The following is a 16,864-nucleotide window of genomic DNA, read 5'->3' on the forward strand; positions in this document are numbered from 1 at the left end:
CTGCTGCCCCCCTAAAGTGCCTCTATATGAATGCGCGTAGCACGGGTCATAAACAGGAAGAGTCAGAGATCATTGTGCAGTCACAGGGCCACGATCCCATTGCAATCATAGAGACGTGGTGAGGCAGCCTGGGTGACTGGCACGCTGTCATGGATGGCTGTGTGCTTTTTAGGAAAGACAGGCTAGAGAAGCAAGGTGGAGGAGTTGCTACCCTGAATTTTGGAAGAGCTAACTTGGATCTCCTCTGAAATCTAATAGGAGCTGTCCCATGGGCTACGCTGTTAGAAGGAATGGGAGCCTGAGAGAGCTGGCTATTATTCAAACAGTGCTTCTTCAAAGCACAGGAACGATGCATCCCTTTCAGCAAGAAATCAGGAAAGAGAGGCAGAAGACCTGCATGGATGAACACAGAGCTATTGGGTAAACTCAAAGAGAGGCAGAAGGTCTATGAGCTCTGGAAAAAGGGTCTGAGCACCTGGGAAGAATACAGGAAAGTTGTCAGGGCCTGTAAGGATGCAACTAGGAAGGCTAAAGCCCTCTTGGGAGTGAAGCTGGCAACGGACATAAAGGATAATAAAAAGGGTTTTTTCACATATGTGAATAGTAAGAGGATGACCAGGGATAACATAGGGCCCCTGCTGAAAAAGGCAGGTGTCCTGGTAACGGGGGATGCTGAGAAGGTGGAGATACTGAATGCTGCCTTTGCTTCGGTCTTCACTTCAAAGGCCCCTCGGGACCCACAGACACTGGATGAAAGTTGGAGTGTTTGGGAAATGAAGAATTTCCCTCTGGTTGAGGTGGGGGAGGTCCAGGAGTGGCTCAAAGGGATTAATGCACACAAAACCATGGGCCCAGATGGGTTATATCCACGTGTGCTGAGGGAGCTGGCGGAGGTGATTGCTGAGCTGCTCTCTATCATCTTCAACAGGTTTTGGAGGACAGGAGAAGTGCCTGAAGACTGGAGGATAGCCAATGTCACTCCAGTCTTTAAAAAGGGCAAGGAAGAGGATCCTGGCAACTATAGGCCAGTCAGCCTCACCTCTGTCCCAGGAAAGGTAATGGAACAGCTTGTTCTGGATGCCATCTCCAAGATTGGAAGAGAAGAAGGTCATGAGGAGCAGTCAGCAGGGATTCACCAAGGGGAAATCATGCTTGATCAATCTCATAGCCTTCTACGATCTCATGACAGGCTGGGTAGTTGGAGGGAGAGCAGTGGATGCTTGACTTCAGCAAGGCTTTTGATACTGTCTCCCATGACATCCTGATAGCAAAGCTGAGAGAGCATGGGATAGATGAGTGGACAGTGAGGTGGGTTGAGAACTGGCTGTCGGACCGAGCCCAGAGGGTGGTGATAAGTGGAGCAGAGTCTGACTGGACTAGCGGTGTTCCCCAGAGCTCGGTGTTGGGTCCAGTCCTGTTTAATATCTTCATTGACGACCTTGATGAGGGAACAGCATCCACCCTCAGCAAGTACCAGATGGTACAAAGCTGGTAGGAGTGGCTGATACGCAGGAACACTGCGCTGCCATCCAGGGAGACCTGGACAGGCTGGAGAGCTGGGCAGGGAGAAACCAGACGAGGTTCAACAAAAGCAAGTGTGAAGTCTGGCATCTGGGAAGGAACATCTGTTCATTTCAGTACAGGCTGGGGGTGACTTGCTGGAGAAGAGCTCAGTGGAGAAGGATCTGAGTGTCCTGGTCAGTGACAGGTTGGCCATGAGCCAGCAGTGTGCTCTTGTGGCTGAGAGAGCCAATAGGATCCTAGGGGGCAAGACAGACAAAAGAGGTGATCCTCCCCCTCTACTCTTCCCTTGTCAGGACCCACCTCGAGTATTGTGTCCACTTCTGGGCTCCCTGGAATAAAATAGACAGGGATCTCCTGGAGAGAATCCAGCAGAGGGCTATGAAGATGATTAGAGGACTGTAGCATCTCCCCTATGGGGATAGGCTGAAAGAACTGGGACTGTTCAGCCTTGAGAAAAGAAGGTTAAGAGAGGATCTTATTAATGTTTATAAGTATCTGAAGTGTGGGACACAGGGGGAAATGGCCAGCGTCTTTTCAATGGTCTGTGGAGACAGGACAAGTGGTGATGTTTTCAATTTGGAGCACAGGAAGTGCTCCAACATGCGGAAAGACTTTTCCACAGTGAGGGTGACAGAGCCCTGGGACAGGCTGCCCAGGGGGGTTGTGAAGTGTCCCTCTCTGGAGATATTCAAGACCCCTCTGGACACTGACCTGCGCGACCTGTCCTAGGGAACCTACTTGGGCAGGGGGCTGGACCCGATGATCTCTTGTGGTCCCTCCAACCCCTATGATTCTGTGACTCTGTGACTGATAGATTGTGAGGCAAGGGGATTGACTGATATATTGAAAGATGAGGGAAGGGGATTGACTGATAGATAGACTGTAAAGTAGAGAGATTGAATGACATATAGATACTGAGGTAAGCTGATAGACCGATAAACAGATTGTGAGGTAAGGAGATTGATAGATTATGAGGTAAGGGGATTTTGAGGTAAGGGGATTTTGAGGTAAAATGATTGTGAGGTAAGGGGATTAAGAAGTCACAGGATTGATCGACAGATAGATTGTGAGGTATCGGGATGGACTGAGATAGAATGTGTGGTAAGGAGAGTAACTAATAGATTGTGAGGTAAAGGGATTGTGATGTAAAGGGATTGTGAGGTAAGGGGATTGTGAGGTAAAGGGATTTTGATGTAAGGGGATTGACTGATAGAGAGATATAAGGTAAGTAGATTGACTGATATATTGGTTGTGAGGTAAAGAGACTGATACATAGATTATGAGGTAAGGGGATTGTGAGGAAAGGGGATTTTGAGGTAAGGAGTTTGTGAGGTAAGGAGATTGATTCATAGATAGACTGTCAGGTAAAGAGATTGACTGAGAAATAGATTGTGAGGTCAGGAGATTGATAGATACTTTGTGAGGTAAGGAATTTGACAGTTAGATTGTGAGTTAATTGGATTGTGAGGTAAGGATTTTGTGACTGTCGCAGTTTTGTGTAGCTGGGTGCTGGGAGAGAACTGGGGCTGCAGAAAATGTCTGGTGTAAGGAACAGCTAGAGCTCTCTGCAGGTCCTGAAGAGTAAACATCGGCCAGTTCAAGTCCATAGGTGCTACTGACCAGGGCCGAGTGAATCTGCGATGGTCACAGAGCCTCTGGGAATCACACATAGGAGAAAAAAAACACAAGCAGCTGCAACGCCCATCCTGAAGAGAGGCCAGAGGGAGTCCCAGGGAACTGCAGGCCTGTCAGCCTGACCTCAGTTCTGTGGAAGGTAATGGAACAGGTCATCTTGAGTCCCATCATGCAGCACATGCAGGACACTCAGGTGATCAGGCCCAGTCAGCATGGGTTTAGGAAAGGCAGATTGTGATGGACCAACCTGATCTCCTTCTATGACAAGGTGACATGCTCAGTGGATGAGGGGAAGGCTGTGGATGTGGTCTACCCAGATTTCAGTGAAGCCTTCATCACTGTCTCCCAAAGCATTTCCCCCACTGGAGAAACTACCCGCTCATGGATTCGATGTGTACACTCTGTGCTGGGTTAGAAACTGGCTGGGCAGCCAGGCCCAAAGACTTGTAGTGAACTGAGTTAAATCCAGCTGGCAGCAAGTCACAAGGTATATTCTCCAGGACTCAGTGCTGGGGCCTGTCCTCTTTAACATCTTTATTCATGATCTGGACAAGGGGATCGAATGCACCCTCAGTAAGTTTGCAGATGACACCAAATTGTGTGGGAGTATTAATTTCTGGATGACATGTAGGCTGTGAAGAGTGATCTGGACAGGCTGGATCGATGGGCAGAGGCCAATTGTATGAGGTTCTTGGGTTATTGTGGCCAAGTGCCAGGTCCTGCATTTTGATCAGAATAACCCCAGGCAATGCTACAGGCCTGGGTCAGAGTGGTTGGAGAGCTCCCTGGAGCAAAAGGATCTGGGGGTGTCCGTGGATATACCTTGGCTGGACATGAGCCAGCACTGTGCCCAGGTGGCCAAGGCAGCCAACAGCATCCTGGCCTGGATCAGGAATAGTGTGACCAGCTAGAGTAGGGAAGTGATTATTCCATTATCCTCAGCTGTGGTGAGGCTGAACCTCAAGTACTGTGTCCGGTTTGGGCCCCTCACTACAAGAAGGACACTGAGATGCTGTAGCGTGTCCAGAGAAGGGCAAGAAAGTGGATGAAGGATTTGAAGCACAAGTCCTGTGAGGAGCAGCTGAGGCAACTGGGGCATTTTAGCCTTGAGAAAAGGAGGCTGAGGGGGAGACCTTGCCGCTCTCTACAACTACCTGCAAGGAGGAATGTAGAGAGGTGAGAGCCAGTGCCTTCTCTCAGGTAACATGATAAGATGAGAGGGAATGGTTTCAAATTGCACCAGGGAGATTTAGGTTGGATATCAGGAAGAATTTCATTACTGAAACATTAGTCAAGTATTGGAACAGGCTTCCCAGGAAAGTGGTGGAGTCACCATCCCTGGAGGGATTTAAAAGGTTCCTATAGATGTTGTGCTTGAGGACATGGCCTAGAGGTGGACTAGGCAGGGTTAGGCTTTGGTTGGACTCAATGATCATAAAGGCCACTTCCAACTTAAGTGATTCTATGATTCTACTGCACAATTCCAGGAAATTCCCCTTCTGTCATGGTGGGAAAACATTGCCATTTCAGAAACATAGTTGAGTGGTTCAGGTGATGCAAGTGTGCTTGTAAAATTTTATAAATGTCAGGGGGGAAAAAAAGGAAGAAAAAGTTGTGCACCTTTCCAGGCAGACAGGATGGAAAGAGAGCCCAGCACATCATTACTCAGTGTCTGGGTCACACAAGACCAGGAGATACTGCATTAGCAATGGGATGAAGGTGGTCCGTGTTATTAAAGCTTAGACAAACTAGAAGGGGAAAAAAAACCCCACCAAACCCAACAGTTAAAAACCCTACTAAATACAGACTGGTCCTAACGTGAGTTACATGGCCAGTGATACGCAGAGTGAGCAGTTTATTGCTGCTTAGAGACATCCAGTCATCACTTTCCAAACAGCATCATTGGGCTCCTGGTTCCTCAGGCTGTAGATGAGGAATTTCACTTCTGGAGGAACCACTGACTAAAAATTGTCACTACCAGGTGCAAACGATGGAGGGGAACTTCAGGTGGGTGAACACAGCAGTGATGAGGAACAGGGAGACCACGGCCAGGTGAGGGAGGCAGGTGGAAAAGGCTTTGTGCCGTCCCTGCTGCGAGGGGATCCTCAGCACAGCCCTGAAGATCTGCACATAGGACACCACGATGAACACAAAACACCCAAAAGCTAGATATGCCCTAATTACAATTTAACTGAGGTAGGACCATGAGTGAGAGAGCTTGAGGATCTGGGAGATTTCTCAGAAGAACTAGTCACAGGCATTGCCCTTGCAGAGGGGCAGTGACAATGTATTGGCCATGGGGAGCAGAGCATTATGAAAAGCAACACTGTGACAGTATTTTTAAAAAGGGAAATAAAAACCAGCAGCTGCTTTTTGCTACCAGAGAAAGGAGTGAGAAAGTGTAAGGGACTTTGCAGAGAACGAGGTCAGTGATATAGGGGGAGAAGGTCCTCCAAGCCTCATTGCAGAGATTCCCCTACAGCCCATGGAGAAGACCATGGTGAATGAGGCTGTACCCCGCAGCCCATGCTGGATGGTGTGGAACAACGATTCTACCTGCAGCCTGTAGAAGTCCCCAGTGTTGAGCATGTGAGGACACTGAAGGAGGCTGTGACCTCATAGGAAGCCTGTGCTGGAGCAGGTTTGCTGGCAGGGCTGTGGAGGACCCAGGCTGGAGCAGTCTGTTGCTGAAGGAGGGCAGCCCATTAAAGTGACCCACCCTGGAGCAGCTGGTGATGATCTGAAGCCATGTGGGAAGGACTCACGTTGGAGGGGTTCATGGAGGACTGTCTCCTGCGGGTGGGACCCAATGCTGGAGCAAGGGGAGACTGTGAGGAGTCCTCCCCCTGACCAGGAAGGAGCAGCTGGGATGATGTGTGATGAACAGACCCCAACCCCCATTCCCTGTCCCCCAGTGCCCCTCAGTCAGAGACAGTAGAGAGTTAAAGTGTGAAGTGGACCCTGGGATATGAAGGGAAGGTCATAGGTGGGTGTTTAACATTTCATTTCTTTAGGTTTTGTTCTCATTTCTCAGCTCTCTTTGGATTGAGTAATGAATTAGATTGATTTTATTGTTGTTGTCAAGTCTGTATTGCCAATGAGAGTAACAGCTGCATGACCTCCCCCTGAGCTTTCTCCCTGCATGATTTCTCCCTGTCCTGATCATTCTGCTCCCAGGCAGATTGATCTCAGAGATGAGGTCATAGAATGATCCCCATGAGGCCTGAGACACCAGGAGGGAGCCTACAAGAACTGGTCCTCTGCTGAGCTGGGCTGGGCTCCTGGGATGGAAAAAGCTCGTGGCAGCCCAGCAGCGCTGCAGAGAGACAGCTCTACCCAGGAGCAGCTCCTCTGCCAAGCACACAGGGCTGGGGACACTGCCTGTAGGCACCGAGGGGAGACCTGTGAGGCTGAGAGAGCTGATGGATGCTGAGAGCTCACTGGAGAAGAAAGGTAAAGAGACTTTGCTTTGAGTTTTCTGCTCTTGGTGACTGGGTGGGAAGCGGGAGCTGAGCTTTTCTTGATAACTTTGCAGCAGGCAGTGCAAACTCGTTGGTCATTAGGACTTGTCAGAGCATCTCCTGAGCCCTGCACACACAGAGGTTCCCAGGGCAGTGCCCTGATGCCAGGAGGGGTCTGCAAAGCGGAGCAGAGTACAGGGCACGTTGGATGAGGTCTGTGAGCACAGAGCAGGAGGTGACATGTGCAAAGAGAAGCAGCTGCAGGGACAGCTCCAGGCAGCAGAGACATTACAGGGAGGGAGAAGGAGCTGCTCCCAGCAATGCCTTGACAGTGGGGATTTGGTACCTCCCTGACATCCCCCACAGTGCAGGCCCTTTCTCTCACCGACCCCATGGTTTCTGTCACCCAGCACAGACTCTGCACACAGAGTTCCAGGGTTTCAGGCTGAGTCTTCTCCTTGGCAGCCCAACGCACAGAGAGGAAAAACTCCTGAGAGCCTGTCTGTCTGTCTGTCCCTGTACTTCCAGCCATGGCTGGAGCATTTCTCCCTGTTTTCTCTCCTGTCCTTGCTGCCTTTGTCCCCTGGTTACCTGGGGCTCTGGGCACATCCATTGGTGAGGATGACCTTGAGATGTCCCTCTCTTCAGGACCCCAATCTGTAGGACTTCCCTCTTTGCAGCAGTGGTAGACTCAAGCCAGCACAAAGCAGACCTCCCAAAAGGGACCTGCCAAAATTCTCCCTAAATACAGAGTCAACCTGAGGGCATTCCATAAGTAGTGGAAGGGATTTTCCTTAAAGAAAGATTCCCTAAATTCTCTTTCCCTTTTCCACCTCTGACAGGTCTCTACAGTTGATGGCAGCAGATGTCCAACAGCAGCTCCATCAGCCAGTTCCTCCTCCTGCCCGTTGCAGACACACGGGAGCTGCAGATCCTGCACTTCTGGCTCTTCATGGGCATCTACCTGGCTGCTCTCCTGGGCAATGGCCTCATCATCATCACCATAGCCTGTGACCACCACCTCCACACCCCCATGTACTTCTTCCTCCTCAACCTCTCTGTTCTTGACCTTGGCTGCATCACTACCACTGTTCCCAAATCCATGGCCAATTCCTTGTGGGACACCAGGGCCATTTCCTACACAGGATGTGGGGCTCAACTCTTTTTCTTTATATTTTTGATCTCAACAGAGCTCTGTCTCCTCACTGTCATGGCCTATGACCGCTACGTTGCCATCTGCCACCCCCTGCACTACGCGACCCTCCTGGGCAGCAGAGCTTGTGTCCACATGGCAGCAGCTGCCTGGGCCAGTGGGTTTCTCAATTCTGTTCTGCATACATCCAGTACATTTTCAGTGCCCCTCTGCCATGGCAATGCTGTTGACCAGTTCTTCTGTGAAATCCCCCCGATCCTCAAGCTCTCCTGCTCTGATGCCTACCTCAGGGAAACTGGCTTCGTTGTGGTCTGTGCTGTTCTAGCTTTTGGGTGTTTTGTGTTCATTGTGGTGTCCTATGTGCAGATCTTCAGGGCTGTGCTGAGGATCCCCTCGCAGCAGGGACGGCACAAAGCCTTTTCCACCTGCCTCCCTCACCTGGCCGTGGTCTCCCTGTTTATTATCACTGGTGTGTTTGCCCACCTGAAGCCCCCCTCCATCTCCTCCCTGTCATTGGACCTGGTATTGGCATTTCTTTACACAGTGTTTCCACCAGCAGTGAACCCCCTCATCTACAGCATGAGGAACCAGGAGCTCAAGAATGCCATGTGGAAACTGATGACTGGACGTTTCTATGCAGCAATAAACTGCTTGTCTTCTGAATACCACTGACAATGTAACTCCTGTTATGATCAGCTCATATTTAATAGGGGTTTTAGTTGGTAGTTATTGGTTTCCCTCTTGTTTTTCTAAGCTATAGTAACATGGTCAATGTTCATCCCCTTCCTAATGCAGTATCACCTGCTCTTCCGTTTAAGGATGAGCTGTGCTCTCTTTGCATCATGTCTGCTTCCACAGAGCCATAATTTTCCTCTTTTTTTCACCCTTTTATTAATAAAAATTTTACAAGAACATTTTCATCAGCTGAGCAACTGGAGTACTTGTCTCTAATGGCAATGCTTTCCCACCGTGACAGGACCAGATAAGGACAGTTTACTGACAAAATTCACCATGAATGTAGAACAATAATGGCCAGTTACACCCAGTGCTAACACAGGGTACCTTGTTTACCTGACAATCATAGAGTACTGCCTGAAAGGAAAGTCACACAGACTGACTGACTCTTCTGGAGGCACCAAGCCTATACCCTTCCCCAACCAGCTTCTTTTATGTAGAAGTGGTGCCAGGTGGTGTGGAAAACAGCCCAGGTGAACTCAGATCACCTGTGCTGGCTGCTTGGGGAGGTTAACTCTCACCTGGCCAGAACCAGGACATTATCCACCCCTTTTTCCACACCATCTACATCATGGCCGGATCTTACATTTTCAGAGGACTGGGGACATTCATAACATCATTGATCTATTATGTTGAACATCTGCCATGGACAGATTTATTTATACACCAAAAAATTACTGGCTGTCCTTTCCTAGAACTAAACCCCCTTGGGGTACACAATGGACTTCCCCATCCTTTCGCATCCCCCACCAAGTGCACCCAGGTCCCTGAGCAAAAGCAATCCCATCAATGGGTTTGCCTTTGTCTGGAGAAGGAACAACCCAGAGTGTCTTCCCCAACAGGTTTTTCATGTGTAATACAGGGACTTTATGCCTCTCCACGGTCTGTTGAGGGCTGCAGTGGTTTGGCCCTGGCTAGAGGCCAAATGCCCATCAAAATCCCCCTATCACTCCCCTTTTCATCCAGAAAGGGGAGAACATAGATATTGGGAGGCTAAGGATTTGAGATAAGGACAGAGAGCAATCACCCTGCAATTAGTGTCACAGGCAAAACAGACTCAACACAGAATATAGGAAAGAAAACTAATTTATTACACTAGAGCTACACACCCAGTGATGCCAGAGTCAGGTAATGAGAAGAGTTGCCAGGTCTTAAAGCACCTTCCCTCACCCTTCCCTTCTTAGCAGACTTCACTTTAGTCATGATTTCTCTCCCATCGTCCCCCCCACAGTGGCACAGGGCGGGGCAAGGACTGAGGGAAGGGGGTTTCAGTCAGTTCCTCTGGAGTTGTTTTCCTTCTTAGCTGGGGGGGGTGGAAATCCACACCTCCTTCCCCTGCTGCACTCTCTCTCTCTCAAATCTTAAAACTTCAAGGGAGATGACAAAAGTTTCCACCACAACACCCGCACATCAAGGCAGCTCAGACACGACTAGATGGGGAACCGGTCACAAGGAGTAGAATTTGGGCATTCCAAGGGATGCTGTAGCAGTCAGAGGTGCTCAACAGGCCATGAGCACATTGGGCTGCAATGGAAGGAAGGTGGCCACACAGACAAGTGCCCTTCTTGTCCATCTGGACTCAGCCCCAGTGAGGCCACCTCTGGAGCAGTCAGTCCCAGTGTGGGCTCTCCAGTCTGGAGGAATGGGGAGGAACTGTAATGTGGTCCAATAAAGTCTGCCAAGATACAGTTAGGGGTCTTGTGTGGAGAGGCTGAGACACCTGGGCTTCTTTAGCCTGGGGAAGGGGAGGCTGAGGGAAGCCCTTTCTGTGCTACAGGGAAAGAACATAAGAAAGGAAGTCAAGGTGAAACTGCAGCTTTGAAGGTCAGAGTGGGCATGAGGATAAAGTAATGTCATTTTGAGGACAGTGATGTGGTGCTTAAATTCACTCTGAGGAAGTGTGGATGAGCTGGTGGCTTTGTGTTTGTGGGAACAGCTGGTGAGGAGGGAGAGACAGCAGTACAGGCAGAGACATCATGGGTTGAGACCAAAGTGGGGAAGTGCATTGGGTGCCTGCAGTGAAACAGGCAAAGGTATGGGGCAGTGCGGGATGGGCTTTGGGGCAGATGGCTAAGGGTGCTATCCAGGCTGAAAAGGCCTGATAGAAATGAGGTCTTTTCCCCCTTGGCTGTGGCTGATGTCCCTGCCACAAAGACACATTGTCTTCACAGACATAGAGCATTGGTGCATCCTTGAACACACCAACGGGTAGGCCACCATCTGTATTACCCCTGTCCTTCCCTTGGTGACATACTCCTCACATCCCAAGGAGGAGCCCTGAGACACAGGTGAGGGTCAGGATCACTGTGCCCAGGGGCTGGGGGTCAGTGCTTGGCATTTCTGCTTCATCATACCAAGCCAGGGTGTCCTCAGCATCAGAGCTGCCTGTGCTTTGCCTGTGTTTGTCCTCATGGCCTCCAGTTGTCTGCTCTAACGAGCCCATGGGGAGGCTTTGTCAGGAATGGCTGCCAGTGGGACCTATTAATGCTTCAAGGTGCTTTGGGCATTATTCCTGACTTAACTTCTTGAGAGGTTTTATCATTCTCCTCTTGATATCTGAGGTGTGTGGACTCAGAAGAAAAGACACCATGGGGCTCATTAGCATCCAGAAAGCCCTTACAAGCATCTCTTCAAGTCACTTTCATTGAAAAACTCAAGACTTTTACAACTACTTGGATTTCATTTAGGTCCTCAGTGATGAAGATTTCAAAGGAATTTCCCATGGAGGACCTTTTTTCAGTCATGGGTATTTTCTGCCATGGCTCAGTTGATAGAAGAAGTGACAGCAGCATTCAGGGATGGATATGGGTCTGCTAAGGAGATCTGGACAGGCAGGAAAAGCAGTCTCTTGAGATCCAACCCTGCATGGAGAACCTTGCTCTTCCCTAAGCCCAGCAGTTCCCTCACTGGGCTCCTGGGACTCCCAACACTTTTCCTCACATCATCTGTGCTCACAGGCACAGACAGATTTCTCTGACAACAAACAGCAGTTAAACATGACACAGTTTAATAACCATGAAATCTCTCTCCTCAGCTGCCTGCTACAGCCAAGCAGCGTGTGAAGGGGGTCAGCTTTCAGAGGAGATTCTCCCCCAGAACATTGCTTTTAATCAGATAGGTAGAAAGGTTGTCAACACACTGCACTTCTGACAGATCAGTTCATTAGACTTCTGAGGGATGGGATATTTTCTAACCCTCTGAAGCTGAAAGTAGAAACCAGAGAGTTGAAAGGCATCTGAATGACCAAGAGCAAGCAGATATGGAAACCTCTGAGCAAAGTGAAGTCCAAACATCTATCTATTCTGCTGAAAAAATGTGCTTAGGCATGGCCACTGCATCAGGAGAGGTGGAAACACCTGAATTACAAGGGAGGTGAAAGAGACACACTAATGCTAATGCAGGTACAGGGCAAGGTGAGTATTTCTTCTCCTGCCACCGATACAGTTCAATTATAAAAAATTACAGTACAATTATAAAAAAGATGTGCTTTTTTATAATTTCAAAGGGACAAAAATAATTAATAATTGTGGCTGTTTGCAGGCAGATGTGATGCACAAAGAGCACAGCTGGTCATTACGTAGAGTGTGGGTCACACAAGACCAAGCTTCTCCTCCAATGAGCTCTCAGCATCCATCAGCTCTCTCAGCCTCACAGGTCTCCCCTCGGTGCCTCCAGGCAGTGTCCCCAGCCCTGTGTGCTTGGCAGAGGAGCTGCTCCTGGCCAGAGCTGTCTGTCTGCAGCACTGTAATGTTTCATGATCTCCCACTGTCCCAGGAGCCCAGCCCAGCTCACAGCAGACGAGCAGGTGAAGGCATCACATACTCCATCCCCTATGGGCTCCTTCGAGGTGTCCCTGGAGCTCCAGAGAACCTACTTGGAATGTCCTCCCTGACATTCCCTCCCTTGAATGGGGAGAAATCCTTCTGTCCTGCCAAGTTGTTTCTCCTGATCAAACCAGAGCTGGGCAGGTGAATCACCTTTCCTTGTCTTACATGGGACAGGACCTCAAGGCAGGGAAAGGAAGGGGAATCTTTTCTCCACTGAAAGGAAGGGAGTCAGGTGATTGACTCCATGTAATAAATGAATCCATAAGGAATTTGTTCTCAAACAGACAGATAAGGATGAAAGGGGAGTAGTCCCCCCCCCCCCCGCCTTCCTTGTCTCCTCGTTGAAACTCATTGTTATGTAAAATAGTGATAAGCCACTCCCAGACATGTTGGCAAATTGTTAGCCCTCCCCTTTGAAAGAGTTGCAACCCCTTGCTGAGTGACCAAGCACAAACCTTTCCTGTCTCATGCTGGGCCAGCATGGCCAAATAAGGAAAAGAACTGACCCACAACGCAGAGGGGGGCTACGATCTTCATCCTTGTGACCACCTGAGGGACCAGGACGACCCCCTAGCGATGGTACGTCAGCCACAGAAGTTACCAGGATTTGCCACGAAACCCCTGGACTACTGATCTATAAAAAAAGACTCTGGCTCACCGATTCTAGGATTTTGAAGTATGAGGCAATTTTAATGGAAAAAGATAATTTAGTTCTAACTGCTGAATCATGCCTCAATCCTGCCACCTTTTTATCAAAAGGGGAGACTAATAACCAAGAACTTGAGCATAACTGCTTAGATATAATAGAATATCATACTAAAGTGCGACCTGACTTGAGGGACATACCCTTGCCAACAGGTCTCCGTTTATTTATTGATGGATCCTCCAGAATCATACAAGGAAAAAGGCATAATGGTTATGGAATTATTGATGGGGAGAATCAAAATATGAAAGAATTGGGAAGATTACTTAACAACTGGTCTGCTCAGACATGCGAATTATATGCTTTAAATCAAGCATTACAATTATTAAATGGGATAGAAGGGACAATTTATACAGATTCAAAGTATGCTTTTGGGGTAGTTGAAACATTTAGAAACATATGGGATGAAAGGGGTTTAATCAACAGTAAAGGAAAGGAATTGGTACATGGGGAACTGGTGAAACAGGTTTTGAAGGATTTACGCCTACCCAGAGAAATTGCAATCCTCCATGTGCATGGGCATCAGATAAGGGAAAATAATATGGCCGATAGAGAAGCAAAATGGACTGCATTGCTAACACTAAAAGCAACAGAAAACCCCAGGAAAGCAAAGGGAAGTAGTAAGGACTTTACTGCCTGAGAAACAGAAAAAATACAACAAATAGGAATAGTTGAAAAAGAAGGAAAGTGGACACTCCCAGATGGGAGGGAAGTTATCCCCAAGGGTATAGCCTGGAGGATAATGGAAGAATTCCACAGACAGACCCACTGGGGAGTACAGGCACTTGTGGACCACTTTGGAACCAAGTATATGTGTATTGGAATTTATGAAATTGCCAAAAGGATGGTGGGAGAGTGCCTGACATGCCAGAAGGTCAATAAACAACAACTCAGAGAAAAGGTACTGAGGGGTGGAGGGACCCTTTCTTGTGTTGCTTACCCCAGATACTGCGGTTTGAACGGCCAAACGAGGTTGGACTCATGCTACCAGAATAAAAGGACCTGTTCAGGAATCCCATTGGGAGGCAACAGGGAATCCTGACGACCTGAAGATCACCTTCCGGAGAAGGAATGATGAATGATGAGTGAAGCCACCGTGTGAAAGACTTAATGAATGGAACTGCATTCTGCCCAGTTCCTGGTTGTATATGTTATCCTTTTGTTTGTTTTAAATGTAAAGTGTGTAAGGAAAATTGGTGGGTTTATTGTAGAGAGGGAGATTTTACTCCAGATATTTGTGAGTAGTGTTACCTGGTTGAAAGAAAATTAACAGAATTAACCCTTAAATACGCCGTAAAACAGGACAAATCATCTGGCAATCTAAAGAGTGGTGGGAAGTATACACAAAAGGCATAAATCCAGAATCTGGCTGTATGCATTCTAAAGAATATAGAGAGGCTAATCCGGAAATAATTAAAGTGGTGTGCTGAAAACAGGTAAAACACCTGGTGTGTTTAGCCCCAGAAATAAAGGATAAAAGTTGGGAGGCATATAACACTCACGAAAGGAGAGAAGGGAGAAGCCCTGGAGACTGCGGCTGCTGCTGAGAAGATGGAACACTTTGCTGCTCCAAGCAACAGAGTAGGCAAAGGAGGCAGAGACGTAAGGAAACTGCGGGGAACTAAAACCTCCAACTCGATTGCGAGAAAGCCCCCTAAATCCAGGTCCGGGATGGCACAATACACTTGAACCCAAACCTCCCAAACTAGAATAGCTACTACCACTCTAAAATGGCCACTATTAACCCACCAATTCTTCTAAAAAAAGGATAATAGTACTTTGGATATGCTGTCCCTTGAGGATCTTAGCAAATGAACATCACAAACCCTGTCACTGGGATATGGGAACACCCCATATCATAAAAAGGGAACACATAACTGCAATTACAATAGCCACACTGTTGGGTACTGGAGCAGTGAGGGCAGGGACAGGAATAACGTCTCTTATCCAACAACAACAGGGTTTCAATTCCCTGAGAGCAGCAGTAGACGAGGATTTAGAATGAATAGAACAGTTACTCACCACATTAGAAAAGTCTCTGACTTCACTATCAGAGGTAGTATAACAAAATAGAAGGGGAATGGATATTCTTTTTCTGCAGCAAGGGGGGCTCTGTGCTGCTCTAGGAGGAGAATGTTGCTTCTATGCTGACCACACAGGGGTGGTATGAGATACGATGGCTAAGCTACGGGAAGGTGTCAAGAAATGCAAAAAGGAAAGGGAGGCCCAACAAGGATGGTGTGAATCGTGGTTTAATCGTTCTCCCTTGTTAACTACACTGTTGTCGACACCTTTAATATTGTTAGTGCTCTTTTTAACCTTTGGGCCTTGTGTCTTGAATAGAGTGATTGAATTAGTAAAAGGTAGATTAGAAACTGCCCATTTAAAGTAGTTAAAAAGACAATTTGAACACCTGGAGGATGATGAAACCAAAGAAAGAAACAAAATGATAAAAACTAGATGGGGGAATTGTAATAAATAAATTCATAAGGAATTTGTTCTCAAACAGATCAGGATGAAAGGGGAGCACTTCCCCCCCTCCCTCTTATGTCCTTGTGAAACTCATTGTTGTGTAAAATAGTGATAAGCTACTCCCAGACATGTTGGCAAATTGTTAGCTCTCCCCTTTGAAAGAGTTGCCACCTCTTGCTGAGTGACCAAGCACAAACCTTTCCTGTCTCATGCTGGGCCAGAATGGCCAAATAAGGAAAAGAACTGACCCACAACGCAGAGGGAGGCTACGATCTTCATCCTCGCGACCACCTGAGGGACCAGGACGACCCCCTAGTGATGGTACGTCAGCCACAGAAGTTACCAGGATTTGCCACGAAACCCCTGGACTACTGATCTATAAAAAGAGATTCTGGAGGGGGTGAGGCACTTGCCCTTGGCAGAGCAAGAGTTCTCCAGGCCGCCCAGCACTATAATGCATGCTCATAGCTTGCTCAAATAAATTCTACTGGGACATTTTAAATCGAGTGCACCTCCGTTTATAACACAGGGGCACCATTTTTCATGATGGACAGATGGGAACCAAAGTGACCAGAAAAAGAGTCAGGCAGTCACTGCTGGTCTGTTACCAGTGACAGGCCTGGTGACAGGACAGGAGGGGCAGGAACCCAAGCGGCACGGAACCAAGTAACAGGTCACTGGTTCCAGCAGATGGTTTTCAGTGAGGAACCAGCTGGAACAAAAACATCACAGAACAAAAGCCAAAGGGTCACTTTTTGCAGGGGGACAGTTTTTATAACCAGACAGGTAGAGAGCAAAGTGCCCTGGGGCACAAAGCCTCAGCTCCTGGTCCCACAGAGAGTGACACCGTAAAAACTCCATCACATTGGAGTGAAGTCTCAGAAAGTTCTGCCAGCATCTAATACCAGAAATGCTCAAGGTACAATGATACCTCCCCAACCAAAGGAGCCAGGACTGATAGACATACCTGGTCTGAAACCTCCCCAGGGAGCCCACAAGCAGCCCCTCAGACCCTGGAGCTCAGGCCTTTCCTTTGCCAGGGAACCCTCCTAATACTTCTCTATGGCCATTTCTCAGCTCCACACACATTCAGTTAAAATCATGCTAAACATCCAGCAGTAGCTCCCAAACCAAAGGTTTGAGGACTGAAAGACATTTCTGGCCTGATGATGTGTATTGAAATTCGCAGTGTCTGATCAGGCTGGATGGAAGAGAACTTCAATAACAGCTGAGCAAACTCTTACCCCTCTTGATGGCTGATGCAGCAGCCTGGAGTCAGGTTTCAGTACTTTTTAATTAACACGAGATATAAAGTTGTCTTATAGAAAAGGTTGTCCCAGCTGGGCAGGGGTCT

General features: G+C 48.2%; 1 protein-coding gene across 1 annotated transcript; it reads left to right on the forward strand.

Annotated features, from left to right (window-relative positions):
* Window positions 1-7,485: 7,485 nt before the first annotated feature.
* LOC311197492 (olfactory receptor 14A16-like) lies at window positions 7,486-9,513 on the forward strand (the record flags this gene model as incomplete). The annotated part of the gene is made up of 2 exons (XM_084271255.1): window positions 7,486-8,295; window positions 9,475-9,513. 2 exons carry the CDS (start codon window positions 7,486-7,488, stop codon window positions 9,511-9,513), a joined length of 849 nt encoding a protein of 282 aa, XP_084127381.1.
* Between the last annotated feature and the right edge of the window lie 7,351 nt (window positions 9,514-16,864).

This window comes from Gallinula chloropus (assembly GCF_964237585.1).
Source record: "Gallinula chloropus genome assembly, chromosome: 15".
Taxonomy (NCBI): domain Eukaryota; kingdom Metazoa; phylum Chordata; class Aves; order Gruiformes; family Rallidae; genus Gallinula; species Gallinula chloropus.